We start from the raw sequence: 23,270 nt of genomic DNA, 5'->3' as shown, positions 1-23,270 counted from the left end.
TAGTGCCTAAAGTTTATTTCGTCCCATTTTGGTGCCTAACGATTCATTCTGTTACTCATTTAGGTGTTCGGGTTGTCAACAACGTTAATTTACCCGTTAATTTCCAATTTACTGCCTAAACCCAAGCCGATCGCTGCCTTTTTCCGTCGACGAAGCTCCACCTGACCTCTCCTCACCTCGGCAACCAAAACCCCCATGAAATTACGATCGATCGATGGTCGATCAATGACGAATCAACATTTTATACCCCATGAACCCTATGATAAAAATCGCGATCTCCCACGATTTCGACGGTCGATCGACCGTCGATTGGTCACGATTTCATGGGGGGGTTGGTCACCAAGGGGAGGGAGTTTGGGTGGAGCTTTGTCGGCGTGAGTTTAGGGGTTGAAATGAAGGTTTTTAAAGTTTTGGGTTTATTTCAAAATTTGTGTTTTCTTTTTAATATATATATATATAATTTTAATTTTTTAATTTAAATAAATTTACCAGGTTGTGACACGTGTCACTTAACGGCCAAACTTAACGGTCTGTCATAGCTTGACCGATTTTTATTAACGGAATGAAACGTTAGGCACCAAACTAGAACGAAATAAACGTTAGGCACTAAACTGGAACAAAAACATACATTGGGCACCTTTTGTATATTTAAGCCTTTAAAAATTAAAACATGTAGTATTAAAATATTTAATTTAATGCTTTTGAAATAAGTAAATTTTAGTACTCGATAAAATAAACATTAATATATTAACTATATCGAACTAATGAAAATATAGTTAGATAAATTAAAAAAAAAGTAATTTAAAATTAAATGATAAATTTAAACTATAAATATATTTGGTATTTTACTTAATTAAACATAAGTGTTACCCAATGGTCACAGTATCAAATAACAAATTAATAAAATGTAAAACATGATCTAAGAGAGAAAAATAGTATTTTCTATATAAAAAATGGTATTTTAATGTCCATAAAGACTAGTCTTTTTCATGTTTTATAAATATTAAATTCAAGAAAATATATTTTTTTATTAGTGGTAAACAACTTAATATCCTTTAAACAAGATTTCAAGTTCGAGTCTTTATGTACGTATAAAATCTTTGTTGGGAGAAAGGTATGAAACTAATTTTCTATTTGAAAACATTTAATACATTTACCTAAATTACGAGAAACATGTTAATAAACTGATAGATTCTCACAAACTGATACATCAGTTTTTACAGATAGATAGATTCTTATAAACCAACAATTCACTGCTGAATTTGTTTAAATTTCAAATGAAAATTGATAGATGTTAAATATAAAAAAAATGTGTAATTGTTTATAGAGAGACTTATTCGTAAAAATCTAAAAAGGCATGAAGCTAATTTTCTATTTGAAAACGTTTAATGCATTTACCTAAATCACGAGAAAAATGTTAATAGACTGACAGATTCTCATAAACTTATACACCACTGTATAGATAGACAAATTAATATAAACCAACAATTCACTGATGAATTAGTTTAAATTTCAAAAGAAAACTAATAAACGTCAAATACAAAAACACGTGCAATTGTCTATATAGCGAGATTTATTCATAAAAATCTTAAAAGGTATGAAACTAATTTTATATTTGAAAACGTTTAATATATTTACCTAAATCACGAGAAAAAATTTAATAGACAAACATATTTTCACAAACTGATAAATCACTTTACAGATAGACAGACAGATTCTTATAAATCAACAATTCACTGTAGCATTTGTTTAAATTTCAAATGAAAATTAAATACAAAAACACGTGTAATTATCTATAGAGAGGCTTATTCATAAAAAAACTAAAAATATATGAAACTAACTTTCTATAAAAAACGTTTAATGTATTCACCTAAATCACGAGAAAAATGTTAATAGACTAACAGATTCTCACAAACAAACAAATCTCTGTACATATAGACATATTCTTATAAATCAACAATTCACTGCTGATTTTGCTTAAATTTCAAATGAAAACTAATAGACGTTAAATACAAAAACACATGTAATTGTCTACATGTAATTGTCTATAGAGAGACTTATTCATAAAAAGCTAAAAAAGTAAGAAACTGAAACTGACTTTCTATTCGAAAACGTTTAATGCATTTACCTAAATCACGAGAAACATGTTAGTTAACTGACAAATTCTCACAAATTGATAAATCACTTTACATATAGATAGATTCTTATAAATCGACAGTTTATTGTTGAATTTGTTTAAATTTCAAATGAAAATTAATAAATGTTAAATACAAAAACACGTGTAATTACCTATAGAGAGACTTATTCATAAAAATCTAAAAAGATATGAAACTAACTTTCCATTCGAAAACGTTTAATGCATTTACGTAAATCACGAGAAACATGTTAGCAGACTGACAGATTCTCACAAATTGATAAATCAACTTTACAGATAGACATATTCTCAAAAATCAACAATTCGCCATTGAATTTATTTAAAATTTCAATAAAAATGAATAAACGTTAAATACAAAAACACGTGTAGATATCTATAAGATGACTTATTTATGACAACTTTAAAAGATGTTCAAAATATAAAACTGATTTTATATTCTCAAATATAATGTGCATTTATGTAAATTGTAATGAATTAATTTTCAAATAAAAAATCTCTTAAATCAATAAAAAGTTGAATCATTTTTTTAATTTCAAATTTGTTGCAACAAAAAGAAAATGCAAAACATGATTTAAAGAGTATCGTGTATAGGATTTGAACTTCGACTGCAATGTGATTGGAGGTAAAATAATAAAGGGGTAAAACAGTCAATTCGTTTGAGGGTAGGGCGTTTGGGTGGGCCTAAGGTTGAAGGGAGCCCCAACAAGGGTCTATTTTGACCAAACAACGAAACGGACAAAAGTATCCCTAGAAAGGACGACCCCTTCACTCCTCGGTTTCCTTCCCGCATTTTGACCCTACCACTTTCCTTAAAGCCATGAAGAAAACCCCCTCCCCCTCTCGGCGTCTCCCCTTTAAGGACGTCTTTGCTCAATTTTCTAAATTTATTTATTTTTATCAGAAAAGGGGTAAACTACATGTTAGTACCTAAATTATTACTTTTATTTATTTTGGTACTCAATTTTTTTAAATCATATATAAGATATAATTTAGGTTTCATTTTTGTACCATCGTTAAAAACTTAACATAATTGTTGATGTGATTTTTTTAATCTTTTAAATGATGATCTGACATTATCTTATGGTGACATGTTAATATCAATATATCATCGTTCAGTTTTAAATAATGAATACCAAAATGAAATATAAACTAAATATTAGATATGATTTGAAAACAATTAAAGTTTAGGCATTAAAACGGAATAAATTAAAATTTAGGTACTAAACATATAGTTTACCCGAACCAACTGCTGAGAATTAAAAAAGAGAAAAAAGAGAGAAATTTCAAACTGGAGAAAGAAGTCCACTCAGGTAGTTTAAATTAAAAAAAAAAAGGGAGAAGAAGAAGAAAAAACAAAAAGCAAAAGAAAATTCAAATTACATATTAGTTTCCTGTTTTGGTTCTCTCTCTCGCAGCAAAACAGCAGCACCTCTCTCTATTTATTTGTTTTTTTTCTGTTGTTTTTGAGTATAAAAGAAATTTTGTTGAAAAGGAGAGGAAGGGAGAGGAATGAATCAAATGTGATGGGAAGTGGAGTTTCTACGCTCTGCCCTTGTTTTAATCCGGTGACAGACCGGTCAAACCGGCCTCCGGAGAATCATGCCGACCTGATCTTCGCTAAATCGGAGCCGTTGGATGAGACACTTGGTCACTCCTTTTGTTATGTTCGATCTTCCAATCGCTTCCTCTCTCCGACTCCTTCCGATCGTTTCGTTTCTCCTTCGAACTCTCTGCGTTTCTCTCCCTCGCACGACCCGAAAACCCGAACCACACCCGAAACCCTGTTCAAGGCCATATCCGGAGCCTCCGTCAGTGCGAATACCTCCACCCCCAGAACTGTCCTCCAACTTGACAACATTTACGACGATGCCACTGAGAACACCCTCGGTTACGGCGTGAAGAGCAGCATCGTTAGCGGGAATGGCTTCGAGAGCACGTCATCGTTTTGTGCCTTGCCACTGCAGCCGGTCCCACGTGGAGGAGCTCATGAGCCGGTCGAGCGGAGTGGGTTCTTCATGTCGGGTCCGTTAGAGCGCGGGGCGGTTTCTGGTCCACTGGAGACCAACCCGGGTCCTGAGGGGAGAGTACATTTCTCGGCACCCTTGGGTGGCATTTATGTCAAGAAGAAGAGAAAGAAGAGCATTTCGGGGATCTTGAGAAATTTCTCCGAGAAGAAACGGCCTTGGGTGGTTCCGGTGTTGAATTTCGTAGGTAAAAGGGAGAATTCCGGCGGCACGGAGACGGCGGAAGAAGAGGCTGAGGAGAAGACCGGTGGGGATGTGCAGTGGGCATTAGGGAAGGCCGGGGAGGATCGGGTTCACGTCGTAGTTTCGGAGAAGCAAGGGTGGCTGTTCGTTGGGATTTACGATGGTTTTAATGGGCCGGACGCACCCGAATTCTTGATGGGTAATCTCTATCGAGCTGTTTTCCATGAACTCCATGGTCTTTTTTGGGAACTTGATGAAGATTCTGAAAATAAAACTGAAAATGAAATCGAAGCTGAAAATAAAACTAACCAACCCAACATTTTAATAGCTACAAATAGTTTAAATAAAACTGATAGTGAAACTGCGAATCGGAATAGTTCCATTGAGGAGGTTGTGAGTGCAGGGCAGGGTTAATTGGGGAGAATGAATCGAGTGGAGTGGTACAGGAGAGGGTGAGGAGGGTAACATTTGAACCCGAGGGGACTGAGACTAGGAGGAGGAGGTTATGGGAGTTTCTAGCCGAGGATGACCCGGAAGATGGGTTGGATCTCTCAGGGTCTGATAGGTTTGCGTTTTCGGTGGGTGATGCAATTACTGTGAGCAAAGAAGAGTCTGATGTGAGTAGGAGGTGGTTGCTGCTGTCAAAATTGAGCAGGGATTGTCAAAGCATAGAGAGGTATCTGAGAGTTTATTGTTTCCATGGAGGTTTCGGTTGGAAGAGAAGGAGAAGGTTGAGGAGGTAAATAAAAGAGTCGAGGAGAGGGTTCAAAAGACTGGGAGGAGAAGGAAAGAAGGTCCAGTTGATCCTGAATTGGTTTTGGGGGCTTTGTCCAGGGCTCTAGAAGTTACTGAGTTAGCATATTTGGATATGACAGATAAGGTGCTTGATACAAATCCAGAGCTTGCTTTGATGGGTTCGTGTTTGTTAGTTGTTTTGATGAGGGATGAGGATGTGTATGTGATGAATGTGGGGGATAGTAGGGCAATTGTTGCACAGTATGAAGCAGAAGATGTTGGTTCCAGTATGGAGGGAAGAAAGCACGAGGAAAATGGATCAAGCATGGAGGGTATAATGGAGGAGACACTGGCACCGGTTGGAAACACAGTTAAGCCAGTTAATGAGGCTTCTGCTCGGTCCATGAGATTGACCGCACTGCAGCTGTCAACTGATCATAGCACCAGCATTGAAGAAGTATGTTCTGAATATTGAAAAATTGAGTGCAGTTTTTGTTGTCTGCCATCATCTTTGAGTGCTTAAAATCTTCATTTTTCATTAAAACGATTATGTTGCTTGACAATTTTCTTTGCTTAAGCTGGCATCAATCTCCTGAGTTGTATAGGTTTGGATTTTATGCGACCCAAGTTTTGCTTCATAGATGATTCCTAGATCATTAGGAAAATAACAGTTACAACTCAGACTGTTACTTTTATTTTTACTTGAGTTTCTTTGAAAGATTTAATGAGTTACTGGAATGTTCTGTGTAGATTGTTGTTCCTTTAGTAATGCTATAGTTTTCCTCTGAACACATTAGACATGTAGTTTCATTTACCTCAGTTATGCCTTTAGCCATTGTATGTGTCATAACCGACATATTTGAAGTATTTCGAATTCTACTTTATTCTTCTGATTTTGATAATTCAGGGAGTCTAATTTTAAGCAGACGAGATTCTTGTTCTGGAATGACCTGTGCAGTATCAGTGTTGGCCTGTTGGGTGCATTTGGAGTGGAGCTCTTTAGATTAATTCTTATGCAGATCATGCATTTTGTAAAACATCTGTTATCTGGTCCTTAAGGCAATACATTATCCGTCATCCGTTGTCTCCAGGAAATTTATCTAACAAAAGGACAGCAGATCTTAAACGAGTCTATTTAAATCTTGTAGAAGTCATTTATACTGCTTTTTATAACTTCCCTATTGCATATTAAAACTGTTTAGTATAGTTAAATCTTTAGAGTTTTTTAACAAACAGTTTAGAGAGGGTCTTATAGTTTGTTAGAATTGGAAACCTGGTGCCTTTGCAGTTGTTTTAAGATTGACTGGCATTTTCATCTGGTGTTGGTTTTGAGTGATTTACATTTACTTAGCATTTTGGTTAGAAGAAAAACTAGAAATTTCTATACTTAATTGAGCACAGCTCCAACAAGCATGTGGGTTGTCTAGGGAAAGAGATCCGTAAAGATATGGATCTATATCTTCTACTTCTAGGATGGTATGGAAAATTGGTAAGCGTTAAATTTTGGGAATAGGCAATGTTTTGAAAGCCAGCCTTTTTTTACACGGATCTAGATCTAAAAAATTGGATTAATATTATTGTTATTTTGGGTTAAAGAGGTCTTGCTCTTGTAATGATGACTTTTAATGATCAATAATAATATTGCTTGGATGTACTTGTCTAATGATGAATGATTATATTCTTTGCTCACTCAAATTGCAGCTTCTGTGGTGTTTGTTGTTTCAGACATTAAAGAAAGATTAGCAGTTGAATCTGTATTTAGTTCTAATTTATTTGTTGCATTTGCTGAATTTGACTTTTAATTTGTGCAGGAAGTCATAAGAATCAAGAATGAGCATCCAGATGACATCCACTGCATTGCCAATGACAGAGTGAAAGGTCGACTTAAAGTTACCCGAGCATTTGGTGCTGGATTTCTTAAAAAGGTTCTTTCACATGCCTTTTCACTATTAAAGTGTTGAATCGTATCTATGATAGATTGTGTTTAATCAAGGAATTGAGTGGCTTATGAATTATTTACTGAGAATAAGCTATAAAGGAAACCCAGAAGGTTAAGAAGAGTTCAAATTTACCTGCCTTTTCTCTGGGGAAAATTAAATTTTTTCAGACAAAAAAAAAAGAAAAAGGAATCGCTATCCAACATTTTAATGTAAATGTTTTCAAACAAGTACAAATTATACATGTTTTTTTTTTGCGGATGAGAGAGGGGGGCACAAGGGAGACTGGTAGAGGAGGAAACAGGATTGTATCACATGTCATATCATGTTAAATATTTAAGGAATACAACCAGCTTAGGCAATAACATGGTCCCATCGTTTTGCAGCCCAAGTTGAATGATGCATTATTGGAGATGTTTCGGAATGAGTACATCGGTACGGCACCATATATATCCTGCTCGCCTTCTCTTTGTCACCATAGACTTTGCCCCAGGGATCAATTTTTAATCCTTTCATCTGATGGATTATATCAGTATCTGAGCAACCAAGAAGTGGTTTCTCTGGTTGAGAGTTTCATGGAAAAGTTTCCAGATGGAGATCCTGCACAACACCTGATAGAGGAGGTTCTTATGCATGCTGCCAAGAAAGCTGGTAAACATTCTTTCTGTAACTTGCTTATTATCCCTGCTCCCTCGTCTATAACGAGGAACTAATTATAAGTCGAACAGGAACTTATTGACGTCAGTGGATTGCCACATGGGGATGATTCCACTTAGATGGGATCGTTTAACTAGTCTATTTCTGCTGTTGCCTTGCATAACGTGGTTACCTGTAGCTTTTGCTCAAGTAGTAAAGTTTTCTGCAGTTCAGTTCCATTGTGTAGGCAATTATTTATTTGAAGTGTTTAGCACTGCATTTTGGTGTTCGGGTTTCAAGGATAACATAATCTTCAGTGGCAGATTGTTCTTTCCATCCCCTCTATTCTCTTCTGGATTTTAATCCCGTTTTTACCAATATATATTGTGTAGAAGGTTGGAAATCTCAAATTCAAGCTTTTCATTGGTATAAGAGGCTGAAGAGCTGGCTTTTCAATTTGGGTTAAACTTTTTAGTCACTAAAAACAATTGAAGGTTTAGCTGTTAAGATGAAACATGAAAGATTTCGTAACTCCATGATTCATGACCTTTTTTTTGTAACTGAAAATATTGCACATAAAATAGATTTGCACTGTATATTTTATCTGACGATCTTTATTCCTAAACTGAATTTTATCTTGGTTTGGATTTCTGCAGGCATGGATTTCCATGAATTACTAGACATCCCTACAGGCGATCGACGAAAGTATCATGATGATGTTACTGTCATGGTGATATCATTGGAAGGAAGAATTTGGAAGTCATCTGGAAAGTATGTATGAAACTCTTCACATGCTGGGCTCACAAGCAATTTCTATAAAGCAATTGACACAGAACTCAGAAGTTAAAAGTTCTTGAAGTCAAGCTCTTTGCAAGCACTTGGGGGCAAATATGGGTGCTGGTCCATTTTTGATGGCTCTCAAACTAGTGTTCTTTAAGGGGTCTTACACCATAAGCATACAATTGGTAGCAGGAAGTCCAGATGATACTAAACCAAGTCTAATGTTAGATTAGTCCTCAGGAGTCGAATAGATGCCTGGAATTTTGTTTCAGGAAAAAAGGGGAGAAGATCTGGAGATGAGGTTACCTCCGAGACCGAAAAGAAGAGATAAGTCTTTTTGTTTCAGTTTCTCTTTAGTTTCTCCTTTAAAGACATGCTTTCTTAGAGGTTTTTGCATAGGCGGGATGGTGGTTCAATTCAATGTGCCTTCTTTTCTTTCTTTTAGAGCCAAAAAGACTAAAAAGTGAAAATAGTTTCTGTAATTTGGTGGGAATACAAATATTAGATATAGTTACTGAACTTTGAGCATTTTCTCGTCCAAAGTTTAGCATCTGTACTCTTGAAGGTCGAATTCCCGACATTGCGGTTTCAAGTCCTTTTTCTGCTCATACAAACCACTGCAACTTTATGGAATTCCTTTAATTGAAAACATATGAAAAGAACATATGGTATTGCTGATAATCAGCTGTCTGTAAAACTGGTACAAAGTAAAATTACAAATGAACAAGCATCCAGACATTGTTTTCGAGTTCATTTTTGTAAATAAAATCTTCCTAACGATGCAAACAATTGTTCCAACCTTGACGAGTTGCTTTGATTGGAAACAGATCAGGAAATATCTGCTATTGCTGATAATCAGCTATGATGCTATCTGTAAAACAGTTAGAGACTAGAGCTTAAATAAACACGCACAAGTAGCTACTGCAACTGGCTTGTTTCGCAGTTTATGCTTATCGTAACCGATGGCAGAAGCATTTATAACATTTCCAACTATGGTTCATATCTTTGCAAGTATCTTAAACCAAAACAGCGAGTGATGGAATCCTTGATCGTAACCATGGCACTAAATCCTCCCTTGTTGCCACAAAACAACCAACTTTCTCTTCACTCTGCCTAAAGGCGCTGCAAGTTTCTTGAAATGAGAAGCAAATGAATTTGACAGTCCTTCAGAGAATTTATGGGTTCCGGTACCTGTTTGAGCTGAAAACAACTCTGGCAATGCTTCTTCACGGTTAACAGTTTTGGCCAAAGTCCCCATCCACTCTTCAAGAGCCGTCTGTGCAGCACTGACAGAGAGCGATCGGACATCCAAAAACCATTCATTTGCAGTTTTATTGTGTAAACCTGGGTACAATCCGTACAAGGTTCCAAGATAAAGCAAATCATGTGCTCTCTCATGGAGATTCTTACTTCGGCATATGTCGATCAAGCAATTACAGAACGGTCTTCTGGCATCATCTTTAGTTCACTAATGATGTCCTTGAACTCTTCTTTAACAGTGTCAAGACAATATTCCTCATCTGAAATCGATCTCACGAATGCAACTAACCGAGGATTCGCTTGCTGCATACAAGCAAGAACTTTATCAATGTCTGCCTTGCTCTCACACCGTGACACAACGGACAACAGGCATCCACGGAGCCTATCATCTGGTTTGATTCCTTGTTGAACTGATACATAAAATACCCTCACCAACTCATCAATTCTTCCAGCCTTCCCCAAGCACTGAATCAAACAAGTGGCTCCCATTACATTTAGCTCAACACCAACCTCAGACATCTCTTCAAAAAAACTCCATTGCCTTACCGACATTCCCTCCACTTCCATATATCTTCACCATTACCGTGAAGCTCCAGCTATCCGGCCTGCAATGTCGCGATTGCTTCATATCCACGAAAAGCTGCTCTGCTTCCTCAACTAAGCCAACGTCTGCACACATGGTAACAAAATATTATACAAAATAAAGTCCATCGGTCAGTTTTTCGACTTCATTTCTTCCCGTAGCTCCAATGCCACCTCACCTTTCCATATATCTTGGCAAGGGAATTTAAAGTCTTCTCATTTGGAGTTAAACCAGAATCAAGCAATTCCTGAAACAGGCTTCTTGCTAAACCATGCTTCCCAGCCTTCCCCATAGTCTCCAACAAAGTATTGTAAACAACCAAATTCAGCCGGACTCCGAGCTACTTCATCTCTTCCAAAACATACATAATACCATCATAGTCTCCAGCTTCACCATACATTTTTGCTAAAACAGAGAAAGCTATGGGGTCAGGTCTCCAACAGCTAGCTACCCCTCTCTCGTATAAGCCAACTACTTCCTCAACCTTCCCCAATTTCGCATAGCAGAATAAGTAACTTCATCAGGCATCAAACCAGTTTTATACATTCTCTCAAACCATTCTACAGTCTAATCAAAGTGATTGCGTCTCTTGGCACAAGTAATTATGGTTGAATAAGTAATGTTATCAAGTGGGATCTCATTGCTTACCATTTCATTAGCAAGCTCCACAATGAGCTCAAACTGTCTCCCAAACCTCAAAGACTTCATGGTGACATTGTAGAATATGGTTTCAATAGGAAACAAATTCTTGGTCTTTAACCAGGTGAAGAAAAGGTGACTCTTTTTCCATGGTTTCAAGCTGTTGAGAATCAGAAGTGCATTTTCTCGAGTGGGATTTCGTCGAGAACGGTTATGAAAGCATCTTCACTGCAATCACTCAGCCTTTTTGCAAAGAGCTTCAGCTCCCTGACTTTGGGATTGTGTGCATAAAGAGAACGCGTTTGCCTTTGAAGTGAGAGAACGGATCTTTTAGGCTTGGTGGGGTTCACCCATGTGGACTTTGGCTTCGACAAGAGACGAGCTTGGTCCTTGTTGGGAAGCGTGGTGGTCGAAAGTGGCCGAAGTTGCTCCGACAAAGATGGGGTTTTGGTAAAAGTGGGTTTTGTTTGTGGAGTTGCAGTAAATGGTGAGTTTTCGTCAGGTGAAGAAGATGCGCCTTTTGCTATGGGATTGAGGGATGGGGAAATGGAGATCAAGAGCAGTGGATAGTGTAGGAGCCATGGGAGAGTGTTTTGAGTGAAGGAATGAGGAAAATATCTGATATGCCTTCGTGTATGTATGGCGGTGGATACATACGCCATAGATATTTGGTAACCTTATCTGAAAACCCATGAAAACCATATAATGGATTCATTTCATTCCCCAGATTTACAATTGTTGATTATGGAGAGCAAATTACTTAGCTGGGAAAGACATGTTAGTTGTTTATGCTGGAGTTAAAAGTAAAACATTTAACAAGTTGAATCAGCATTAATTTATTGATATTATTATTGTTATAATAAGTATTTTTATATTTTATTAGAAAATTAAAATTAATGTAATATAATATCTATTAAAAAACTCTTAATTATTTAATAATAAATATTTATACTTCTGACATATACTATGCTCAAATATGTGAATTCAAAAAAAAAATCTTAACTATTAAGTCGTTGATTTATATAAATTAATATATAATAAATATTATAATTTATATCTTAGAAAATAAAAATATTTAACAATTTATATGTTGTTTATCTTAGCTCCATGGGTTATGGATGCACATAATTAAGGTCGGGTTGAGATTTTGTCGATTTGAAATTACATTTCTTCGCCCTTCATCTAACTCAATTTTGATTTAGGGACATTTCATTCAACCCGACCCAATATCCATTTAAATATTTAAGATTAAAACCCGCACCGACATCCAACTTGTCTCGTCCTATTTCAATACACATTATATATAATTTTTATTTTTATTAGATAAAATGGAGGTTTAATTAATATATATAAAAGAAGGATATTCTATAATTATCCCTAAATATTTAAAGGACATAAATATATATTAGAGTAAAGTACACAAATGATCATCAATTATAAGATGGTATTTTATCGAGTCCAATGAGTATTAAAATTACAAAATGTCTTCTGATTAAAGGGTATTGTTTTGTTAACTCCTATGATTATTAAAAGTTACAAAATAATCACTCAACTATTTATATGTTCCAAAGTCGTCTTTTTGCGTTAAAAAATTGATGTTCGTATGAGTTGGACGTTAATTTATTGACTAAAATATGATGAAAACTATTTTAATTATGTTTACTGATACCATCGTTGCTTTCAAGCACTAACTTAACGGCATAATGTTTCAAGCACTTACTCGACGACATAATATAAGCGGAGAATCAATCCATAAAATATAGCTCAAGCGGTTTTGAGATGAGATTTTATCATATCTTAGTCAACATGTTAATGTCTAGCTTAGACGGCTGTCAATTTTCTACAAAAAACGAGAAGTTTAAAATATGTGAATAGTTGGGTGACAATATTTATAACTTTTAACAATCGCGTGACTCAATAAAATAACGACCTATAATTAAGGACCATTTTATAATTTTTAATAGTCAAGGGATTCAACAAAGCAACAGACTATAATCGAGAGTTCATTTATGTACTTTTAACATAGATATTATTATACCAAATTGGATCGGACATAATATCATTTTCACCCTGATAGATATTTGACAAGTAAGGAAGCTGTGACACTGGTAATCGTTTCCTTTCATATTGTCGATCGTCGCCAACATGTTTCCATGTTTGCTCCAAGACATAATCAACCAGTTCAGCATTGCAGCAGAAAACACCAAGCAGAAACATTCTTAAAACTTCTTCGTACGTGTCATGCTGATTATATTTATCGGCAAATAGAAATTATAATAGAAAAGACAAATTAAAAAGTGGAAAACACTTGATTTTTCAACTTGAAATCTTTCCACTAATATGATATATATAATCCTGTCTGCTTAAACCATTCCATTTCTTGACCCAGAAAACAAGCACTCGATTGTAAACCCAATCTTCTTACGTTCAAACTTCGCCTGTCGGTTATTTTGCAGCTTCCGTGCCGAAACATGTCTGGTCCATCAATCCTTGGTGTCTTGTTCTTTTTAAGTACACATGTTTTAATGTTGCAAGAGGGGTGAAAGTTGGCTCGTCTTGTCTTATTTGAGGCTGCCCTTTTTTGTTTATTTTCCAGGAAGGCCAAATTCTTAATGGCAATATTTAAGAAATGGAGTTCCATTAACATCTTTAATCTAATCCCATGTTACCATTTAAGTGAGGTTGAAGTCTGAATTTAATATTCCAGAATCTATTTGTTTGGTAAATAAACTAAATTAAAAGGACATAAATGAACGAAAGTAAACTTGTATGGACTCAGCCAAGTGTGAATGGGTTCAAGCTTTATGGAATTTAGTGGCAAGCTTCAGACGATGAATCTCAGCACTTTCGGTGTGTTTTGTCCAACCACTTTATACTACATATCCCACGAACCTCTGTTTTCATTACATTTTCACTAGAGATTTTGATTACTTAGGCTCCAATTCTGGAAAATTCTGGGTTTGTTTTCTTGTTTTTGGTTGAACAATCAATAAACTGATGCAGAGTTTTATCTGTTTTGAGTTCTGGGTATGGTTTTATAATCAAATTTCTTTTTCAATCCAACATTATTTTGGCATAAACAACTGAGGGGAGGGCACTTTCACTGAAAAAAAAACCAACTTTATATTCCAAAGACGATGATTATGCTATTAACAGGGTGCATTCTGCGGGAAATCTTACTCGGTTCTTGACAAAAAATCCAGTGTTGATAAAAGCTTTTATTTTTGGATTTTTCCAGAGTTTTATTAGATACGGCTTTGGCTTTTAGAGGCAGATTTTTGTTCTTTCATGGGAGGAGCTTCACTGCCACCAGGCTTTCGGTTCCATCCCACTGATGAGGAATTGATAGGCTATTACTTGAAAAGAAAAACCGAAGGACTTGAAATCGAGCTTGAAGTGATTCCTGTGATTGATTTGTACAAGTTTGATCCTTGGGACTTGCCTGGTATACTATTCGTAAATTTGTTTTTTTAATGGAGAAATTGAAAATGAATTCGATTCGCGTTTTGCAGAGAAGTCGTTCCTTCCGAAACAGGATTTGGAATGGTTCTTTTTCAGTCCGCGGGATCGGAAGTATCCGAGTGGCTCGAGAACGAATCGAGCCACTGGAAAGCTACGGGAAAAGACAGGAAAGTGGTGTGTCAATCTTTTGTGAGTGGCTACCGGAAGACACTAGTGTTCTACCGTGGACGTGCCCCTTTAGGGGATCGAACGGATTGGATTATGCATGAGTATCGCCTCGCGGATGGGATGAGACTTCTCGAGGATCAACTAATCAGGTGAAAACATAGAACATATATGGACATGATTCTTCATTGTCCTTGCATTTCGATTCTTTGAAAAGATTATATGACCGGTTGCTTTAATACTGTTCAGGGAGCTTTTGCCTTGTGCCGTGTTGTGAAAAGGAATGAGCTGAAGGCAAGTCATGCTCGTGGAGAACCGGAAGCCAAAAGGGTCGGAAGTAGTTCAACCGGTGTGGAACTTACCGTGACAAGGACCTGCAACCAGTCATTGAGCAATTCTGGTGACATTCGTGCCAACCAAGTTACCCTAATCAAACGAGCAATTATTCAAGCCGTGTCACTTCTCCTCGTGAAGTCACCCAAGTGCCCCCATTTGAGCCTGTTTCTGTCAATGCCGAGCCAGGCGGCATTTGGGTCTCACCCGATCTAATTCTTGATTCTTCAAAGGTATATAACTTGTTCTGAAGGAAGAAAAATAGAACTCGAAGATTCAGTACTTGTTAAATGTTTCTTTAGGTTTCTTCTCTTAACAATTCATTGGCACATGGCAGGATTATCCACAGGTATGTGAAACAACAGCCCCTCACTTCAAACAACATCAGTTTCCGAGCTCAATGACCCTGTGGCAGCAACATGAACAGACCAAGTTCTCCCCCAGCTCATTGTACTTGAATTTTGGGGAAATCGAATATGATGATCTCGGTTGCATTGACTGCATGTCTCCTTACTCAAGACATGCAAATTACATGAACTTCTATAGAAATGAAGCCAATGACCAGTCCAGTTTGTTCGACTACATGAACCCTTTCTGAAAAGAGAGAGGAAGGAGATCATGTTAGCTCTTTCGTTGGCTGCAAGAAGACAATTTGGTGATTGTGATGTATGGTTGTCCTTACTGGTATGATTAATGAATGACATGCCTAGTTTGACTTAATCTCGAACGGATCAATCTCAAAGACGACGCCTTTTAACGTTGATTCTTGGAGTAATAACATGCACAAACCCCTTCATTGCTATCAGATTGTATCAACTTTGTTGTGTTTTTTTGTATTATGTACTGGGGACTGCAATGCCTGTTGAGAAATAACCGAGTATGAGTAATTTCCCTATAATCAGATTAGTGAGAATGCAAAATAAAAGCGGAAAAATAATACCCGAAATTGATAATGGAGTTCAGCCAATTATGCCTACGTCTCCGGATGCTGCAGATCTTTTACTAAGAGAGAAAATTTACAGGTGTTTACAAAACACTCATTACTCACAAGAAAGCTCTATAGTATTGAGAGAAAGAAATGATTTGGGATGATTTTGAAGCTAAATGGTTTAGGGTATTTATAGGTTAAAGGTTAGGGACTAATATTGTAATTAACCTTATTTTAATTATAATTAAAAATTAGGACACCGAATTCGGTGCCCCTTTGTTGAAAAAAGGCACCTCTACCCCCACCGTTTTTTTACTTTACAATCTCTCACTTGAAGACTGATTTTAATCTGTCTTCACACCTTGATCAATGCAACAACATTTCTGGTCTTGTTATTCTAGCATGCCAACTGAAGCTGAACACAACTTCAGTTTGTCCGTGGTCAACGTCTTTGTCAACATGTCTGCCGGATTTTGAGCTTCACTAATCTTTTCAAGTTTCATAATCCCATCTTCCAGAAGAGATCGGATAAAATGATATCGCAATTGTATGTGCTTCGTCCTAGAATGAAAAGACGGATTCTTTGCTAGATGGATAACACTTTGACTATCACAATACAAGACATTGTTTTCTTGTTTCTTGCCTAATTCTTCCAAGAAACTTTGGATCCAAACCATCTCCTTGCTGGCTTCCAGCGACATATTCTGCTTCAGTTGTGGAGAGAGCAACTATCTTCTGTAGTTGAGAAACCCAACTTACTGCGGTTCCTCCTAAAGTATAACATACCCTGTAGTGCTCCTTCTGATATCAACATTTCCGGCTAAGTCAGCATCTACATAGCCTATCAATATCGTATCTCCACCTTTGAAACAAAATACTTTGTTTGTGGTACCCCGTAGATATCTGAGGATCCATTTGATGCTTCCCAGTGTACCTTGCCCGAATTATTAATGTACCTGCTAACAGCTCCCACTGCTGAGCAATATCTGGTATGGTACAAACCATGACATACATCAGACTTCCAATTACTGAGGCATACGACACCTTTACCATGTGTGCACGTTCTTCCTCCGTCTTTGGTGACTGTTCTTTGGAGAGTCTAAAATGAACACCTAAAGGTGTACTTACTGGTTTAACATCTTGCATGTTGAACCTGGAGAGTACTTTGTTTATGTACTCAGCCTATGATAACATCAAAGTCCCCGACTTTGTGTCTCTCTTGATCCTCATCCCAAGAATTTCTTTGCAGCTCCAAGATCTTTCATTGCAAATTGCTTCAACAATTTTTGCTTCAAGTTTATAATCTCTTACATGTATGAGTCTGCAACAAGCATGTCATCAACGTACAATAATAGAATAGTGAAGCTTTTATCGAACCTCTTGATGTAGCAACAATGATCTGCTTGGCATCTGGTAAAACCACTGCTACCCATGAAGCTATCGAACTTCTTGTACTACTATATAGGAGCTTGTTTTAAACCATACAAGCTCTTCTTCAACTTGCATACCAGGTTTTTCTTGCCTGCCTCTATAAAGCCTTCTGGCTGCCTCATATAGATTTCTTCCTCCAAATCACCATGAAGGAAAGCTGTCTTTACATCTAACTACTCAAGATGTAAATTCTCTGCAGCTACAATTTTCAACACCAGTCTGATTGTAGACAGTTTTACGACTGGAGAGAAAATTTCATTGTAGTCAATACCTTCTTTTTGCTGAAAGCCTTTGATAACCAATTATGCTTTCTAGCGTTTTCTCCCATCATGCTCTTCTTTGATCTGTAAATCCACTTGTTATGGAGCGCTTTCTTGCCTGGTGGTAATTCAGCTAATTCCCACATCTAATTTGACATAAACGAGTCCATCTCATCTTTCATGGAAGACTCCCACTTGACTGAATCCTCCACCTGCATTGCTTCATCATAGCACTCTGGTTCTCCATTGTCAGTCAGCAACAAGTGGTGTAAAGAAGACGAATAACACTGGGTTGGTTTAGGAATTCTGGAGGAGCGTCTTAGTTATGGTGTCTGGTTCTTCTTGAACTGCTTCAGGACTGATTTGAACATCATTTCAGAAATCTCCGAACTTAGCAAATTCCTTTGTTTCAGTTTCGGTATTGGAGCTATTTGATTCTATGGTTGACCTTTATTTGTACATCACATTCTCATTGAAAATGACATCTTTGCTTCTGATGATCTTTCGATTTTTGTAGTAACCGGTAACCGAACTCATCACCACCATAACCAACAAAGACACATTTATTGGACTTGGCATCATGTTTACTTCTTTCAGCAGAATTTATGTGTACATAAGAAATACAACCAAACACTCTTAAGTGTGAAAGGTTTATTTCTTTCTTGCTCCAAGCTTCCTCTGGTATTCCACCATCCAAGGGAACTGAGGGCCCACTGTTGATCAGGTAAGCTGCAGTGTTGATAGCTTCAGCCCATAGAAATTTGGGCAATCCAGCATGTATCCTCATGCTTCTGGCACGTTTATTCAGAGTTCTGTTCATGCGCTATGCTACGCCATTCTGCTGTGGTGTCATGGGAACTTTTGTCTCTATCTTGATCCCATTATTTGCACAGAAATCTCTGAATCTCTATTTCTGTACTCTCCTCCATTGTCAGACCTCAACCGCTTAACTTTCAAACTAGTCCATTTTCCACCATGGCCTTCCATTTTCTGAAGGTATCAAAGACTTCTGATTTCTTCTTCAGAAAATAAACCCACACCTTCCTTGTAGAATCATCGATGAAGGTGACATAATATAGTGAGTCTGCAAGGGATGAACTGGAGATGGTCCCCATAAATCAGTATGAACAACTCTAACTTTTCTGCTTTGGGTGTCTTGCCAATCTTTGCAAAGCTGACTTTCTTTTGTTTGCCAAAGATGCAATCCTCACATAGTTCGATATCTACATTCTTTAGATTCGACAGCTTCCCTTTTGACAAAAGTGTCTTCATTCCTTTCTCGCTCATATGGCCAAGCCTTTGGTGCCATAGGTTTGATTTTCCATCAGCATCTGCTACTGCAATGATATTCTCTAAATTTGAGGTTACATAGAGAGTATCAGTCTTCTTATCACGAGCAATGACGAGTGCTCCTTTGGTAATCTTCCATTCACAGCCTGAAAAGGTTGTACTATATCCTTCTTCATCAAGCTGTCCTATAGAAATCAAATTTCTTTTGAGGTCTGGAATATGTCTCACTCCTGTCAGCTTCCAGGTGGTCTGGTTTGGAAACTTTAATCGGATGTCTCATTTTCGAGGATCTTCAAGGTTTCATCATCAGCTAGATGAACCTTCCCAAAATCACCACTGACATAGTTCTCCATGATTTCTTGGCATGGGGTGGAGTGGAAAGATGCCCCTGAATCCAAGATCCATGATTCAATCGGACTGTTGACGCTTAGAATCATGGCATCACATGTCTCCTCTGTCATGTTAGCAGATTCCTGTGTGCCGATATCTTTCTTCAGTGCTCGACAATCTATTTTAAAGTGACCCTTCTTGCCACAATTATAACAGTAAAATCTTTCTTTTTTTGTTATGGATTTTCCCAATCTGGATTTCGATCTGCCACGATTTGAATTTCTTTCTGAAGTTCTCCCTCTAGACCCCGTGTACAAGGCTGAGGAGATTGATGCTTCACCCGATTCTCTCCGTCGAATTTCTTCACTCAATACCAGATCCTGCACATCGTCGAAATTTAATTTGTTGTTTCTCAACGAGCTACTGAATGCTGTAACAGTAGCATTCCAACTGTCTGGTAAAAATGATAAGATAATTAAAGCTCGAACTTCATCATCGAATTCAATTTCCACTGAACTCAACTCGGTCTGTGTTGAGTTCATTTAGGTGTTGTTCCACTGATGCCCCTTCCGCCATCCGCAAATTGAATAATCGCCTCATCAAATGAACTTTGTTTGAGGTCGATGGCTTCTCATACATACTGGAGAGAGGCGCCATAAGATTCGCCGTGGTCTTTTCCTTTGTTATGTTGAAAGCAACATTGCAGGATAACGTTAGTAGGATAACTCCGAGGGCTTGTCTGTCGAGAAGAGCCCAGTTTTCATTATTCATGCCCTCTGGTTGCTTTCCTGAGAAATGTTGATATAGATTTTTCTGGTACAAAAAATCTTTAATCTGCATCTTCCAAAAGCCAAAGTTCGCACCATCAAACTTCTCAATTTTCAACTTCCCTTCGTCTGCAGCCATCACTCCCACTCAAATCTGGCATCGTTTGGATCGTTTCTGATAATTTTCGCGAACCACCGTGTATTAGAACACCTCGTCGACAAACTCGTATCGCCGACAAATTTTTTTCTATTCACGAAATTTACTATTCATAAATAGTAATGAATAGTAGCCTCACAAAAAATTGACAAAATTCACAACCAAAAGCTCTGATTATCAGTTTTTGAGAAATAACCGAGTACGAGTAATTTCCCTATAACCAGATTAGTGAGAATGCGAAATAAAAGTGGAAAAGTAATACTCGAAATTGATAACGAAGTTCATCCAATTATGTCTACGTCTTTGGACTGCTGCAGATCTTTTACTAAGAGAGAAAATTTACAGTATTTACAAAACACTCACTACTCACAAGAAAGCTCTCTAGTATTGGGAATAATAAATGATTTGGGATGATTTTAAAGCTAAATGGGTTGTGGTATTTATAGTTGAAGCTTAGGGACTAATCTTGTAATGCCAGCAACTAAATGTTATCTTTCATGAAAAGGCTTAAACTCCGTTCTTTCTGAAAACATTCATGGGAGTATTTGATGTTCTGAATCCTTATCAAAAGCTAAATGGATCTTAAACCAGAAAATTCAGGTGAATGTTTGAACCGAGGAAAGTTTAATTTTTTTTCAACATTAATCATTAATCAGAGTTGTCAACTTCACCCTGTTGCTGTCAAATTTGCTTGAAGATTCTGAAAAAAGAAAATGCAATATCCGCTAGAGATATAAAGTTGAGAATGAACTTTGGTCAATTGTCATACGCCCATTTTGGTCGTTTCTATCAAGTGTTTAGCTTTAGACAAAACACTTTCAACTTTTGGTCAGCATTCTATCAACTCAGTTGGGCTGTACTTCATGTAGATCGGGTTGTTGAATTGTATTATTCACATTTTGGAAGCCTTTTAGTGAGTTGGTAACTCGGTATCCTTTGAACTTCTCCAAAAAATACCATCTCAATAGGAACGGGACGTGCAACAGTTGATGCCACATCTATAAACATTGTCATTATTTTTGCCATTTTCTCCACATAATTGCCTTTCAGTCCCCATTACTGCAATGTATGTTACTTTAAGCAAGTTATTTCTGCCGATCGCGAAGGGTCATTGTTACACGACCTGAACCTTGAACCCTGAACCATATACCTTCTCAACTTAAAATGAAATTTGGCACTGAACCCGCAAAGTAAATCAAACATAACTGTAGACACCCGTTTTTGTTCGGGTCTTTTTTTGTTATATTTAATTATTATTATTATTATTATTAAATTTTGTTGTTATTATTATTATTATTTACATTTTATATTTTGTTACAGGCTTGGAAATGGAGCCCAATATGCAATATCCAGCAACCCATTACAATGCTCAAAGCCCACCCGTTTCCAAGAATTAACCCAACTACAACCCAGACAAGCCTAACCCGGTTCAAGCTCAACATCAGGACCCGATTGAACAATTGACCTGAACTGGCCCAGTACCCAAACCAAATTAGGGTTTTAACCCAAAATGGTTTCCAGCGTCGCCGCCTTCAACTCCTCAGCTTCCCAACCGTGATCCGATCATCGAGCCGTCGCCGAGTTCCTGAGCTGCCATCGGAGCCAATCAGAACGCATCCACAACAGTGACCGTAAATCTGCATCAACAATGACAGAGAGATAGAAATCAATCTCAAAGCCTATTCAAGTCAGAAAATCAGAAGAAATTATTATCCTAGAAATCTAGGATATTATGATCCTACATAAGAAAGTCTAATCCATTACAGCAAATGAGAACCATATAATCAGAGAGAGGGAACAATGGAGGACGATTGGGCGGGGGTAAGAAAAATGAGAGATTCGGGAAAAGAAAAAAAGAAAAAACAGAGGGAAACGAAAAGAAAAAAGGAAAATAAGAAGGAAGATCTCACTTTTGATTTATTGGCCACCATCGCTACCTCACCGGAGCCACAATACTCTGCCGTCAAAGGTAAATATTTTACCTTGGGGCGTTGAGTTTCGTTTTAGGTTTTGAGAGGGGTTTGGTTTCGTTTTGGGTATTCGAAGGAGAGGTGAAAGGGGGGTTTTAAAAATGTTTTGCTCCCCGTGGCCACCGATCTACGGTGGCCGAGGAGCTGTATTTGTTTCTTCGGCGGTGGGGATACGAAGAGAGTAATAATAGAGGGGGAGAGTATTTATGGTTAAAGGGAAAATAGAGATGAGAGAAATGGGGAAGGTTTCAGCCGAAAATCACATAAAATAGGGTATTTAAACAACCCAAAATGATGCCGTTTAGGTGTTTTAGGGCAACTCTCAGCTCGGTGCATAGGTAAACCACGTGAGGAGGGTCTCTGTGTTGTAATGCTTGCATTTTAGTCCTTTAATGAAATCTTCATTTTGCTGTTTCAAGATCTTTATTTAGTTGCTTTTTATTTTAGTCCTTGTAAGATAGTTATTATGCTTGTTTATACTCTTAGACTTCTGGTTGTTAATTTTTCATTGTATATGTTTTGGTCCTTTATATTTATTAGTATATAAAACTGTGAAGTTTATTCTTTGAACCATATGTTTTACCCCGTATTCATTTAAGTCACCATTTCATACTTTGAGTTATGTTTGCTTATTTTTTAACTTGACCCTATGGTTTATGATTCTTCTGTTTTGGTCATTTTTTATATGGATGCCTTTCAGATAAATTTATCATTTATTACTCTAGGCTTGCTTTAATTTATTTTAGTCCTTAACATTAATTTCAGGTTATTCTTGTTTCCGGTGCCTATATTATTTATTGTATTCGATTATGGATATGTTTATTTCTATTTATTATTTAGACCTTCAAGTTTATGTTATTGCAAGTTTGGTCCTTTAGATTTTCAAATGTGTTTATGTGATTATTTATATTTCGATGTGTAATGTTTTATTATTTTGTTTTAGTCCTTTGGGCATATATATATATTTCAAATGTTATGTATTTGCATGTAGTACATTAAATAAATATTATTTGACTTATGTGTTGTAAATATTTTATTTTACATTTATAATTTTATTTATTCCCATATTATTTTCTTATTTAGTAATATGTTATTCAAATATTTTTGAGAACACGTATTTATAAAATGAGCGTGGAAAGTACCACTTAGTCGAAGTGGTGCGATCTTGTATGGCATTTTAACGACATAGTAACTTGAAATAAATCGAGTTTATGTTACTAATTAATTTTAATGATGCAATGTGTG

The 23,270-nt window shown here is 36.8% G+C and overlaps 1 protein-coding gene, 1 long non-coding RNA gene and 2 pseudogenes across 2 annotated transcripts; 3 read left to right on the top strand and 1 right to left on the bottom strand.

Moving 5' to 3' along the window:
- The first annotated feature begins 3,580 nt into the window (after nt 1–3,580).
- LOC120173117 (protein phosphatase 2C 29-like) lies at nt 3,581–8,552 on the top strand. The gene is given in 6 exon segments (XM_039180391.1): nt 3,581–4,765; nt 4,768–5,010; nt 5,013–5,554; nt 6,909–7,022; nt 7,421–7,685; nt 8,327–8,552. Coding segments are annotated over 6 exon segments (2,376 nt in total). The 5' UTR covers nt 3,581–3,678; the 3' UTR covers nt 8,452–8,552.
- A 473-nt stretch (nt 8,553–9,025) lies between these two features.
- Nucleotides 9,026–11,560, bottom strand: LOC120173118 (annotated as a pseudogene).
- Nucleotides 11,561–14,220: 2,660 nt separating this feature from the next.
- Nucleotides 14,221–15,516, top strand: LOC120173050 (annotated as a pseudogene).
- A 166-nt stretch (nt 15,517–15,682) lies between these two features.
- LOC120173116 lies at nt 15,683–20,990 on the top strand. The gene is made up of 2 exons (XR_005521027.1): nt 15,683–15,712; nt 20,863–20,990. It is a non-coding gene; the product is annotated as an uncharacterized LOC120173116 (long non-coding RNA).
- The last annotated feature ends 2,280 nt before the right edge of the window (nt 20,991–23,270 follow it).

This window comes from Hibiscus syriacus, unplaced genomic scaffold (assembly GCF_006381635.1).
Source record: "Hibiscus syriacus cultivar Baekdansim isolate YM2019G1 unplaced genomic scaffold, ASM638163v2 tig00111941_pilon, whole genome shotgun sequence".
Classification (NCBI taxonomy): Eukaryota; Viridiplantae; Streptophyta; class Magnoliopsida; order Malvales; family Malvaceae; genus Hibiscus; species Hibiscus syriacus.
This window is presented reverse-complemented; position numbering and strand designations above follow the sequence as displayed.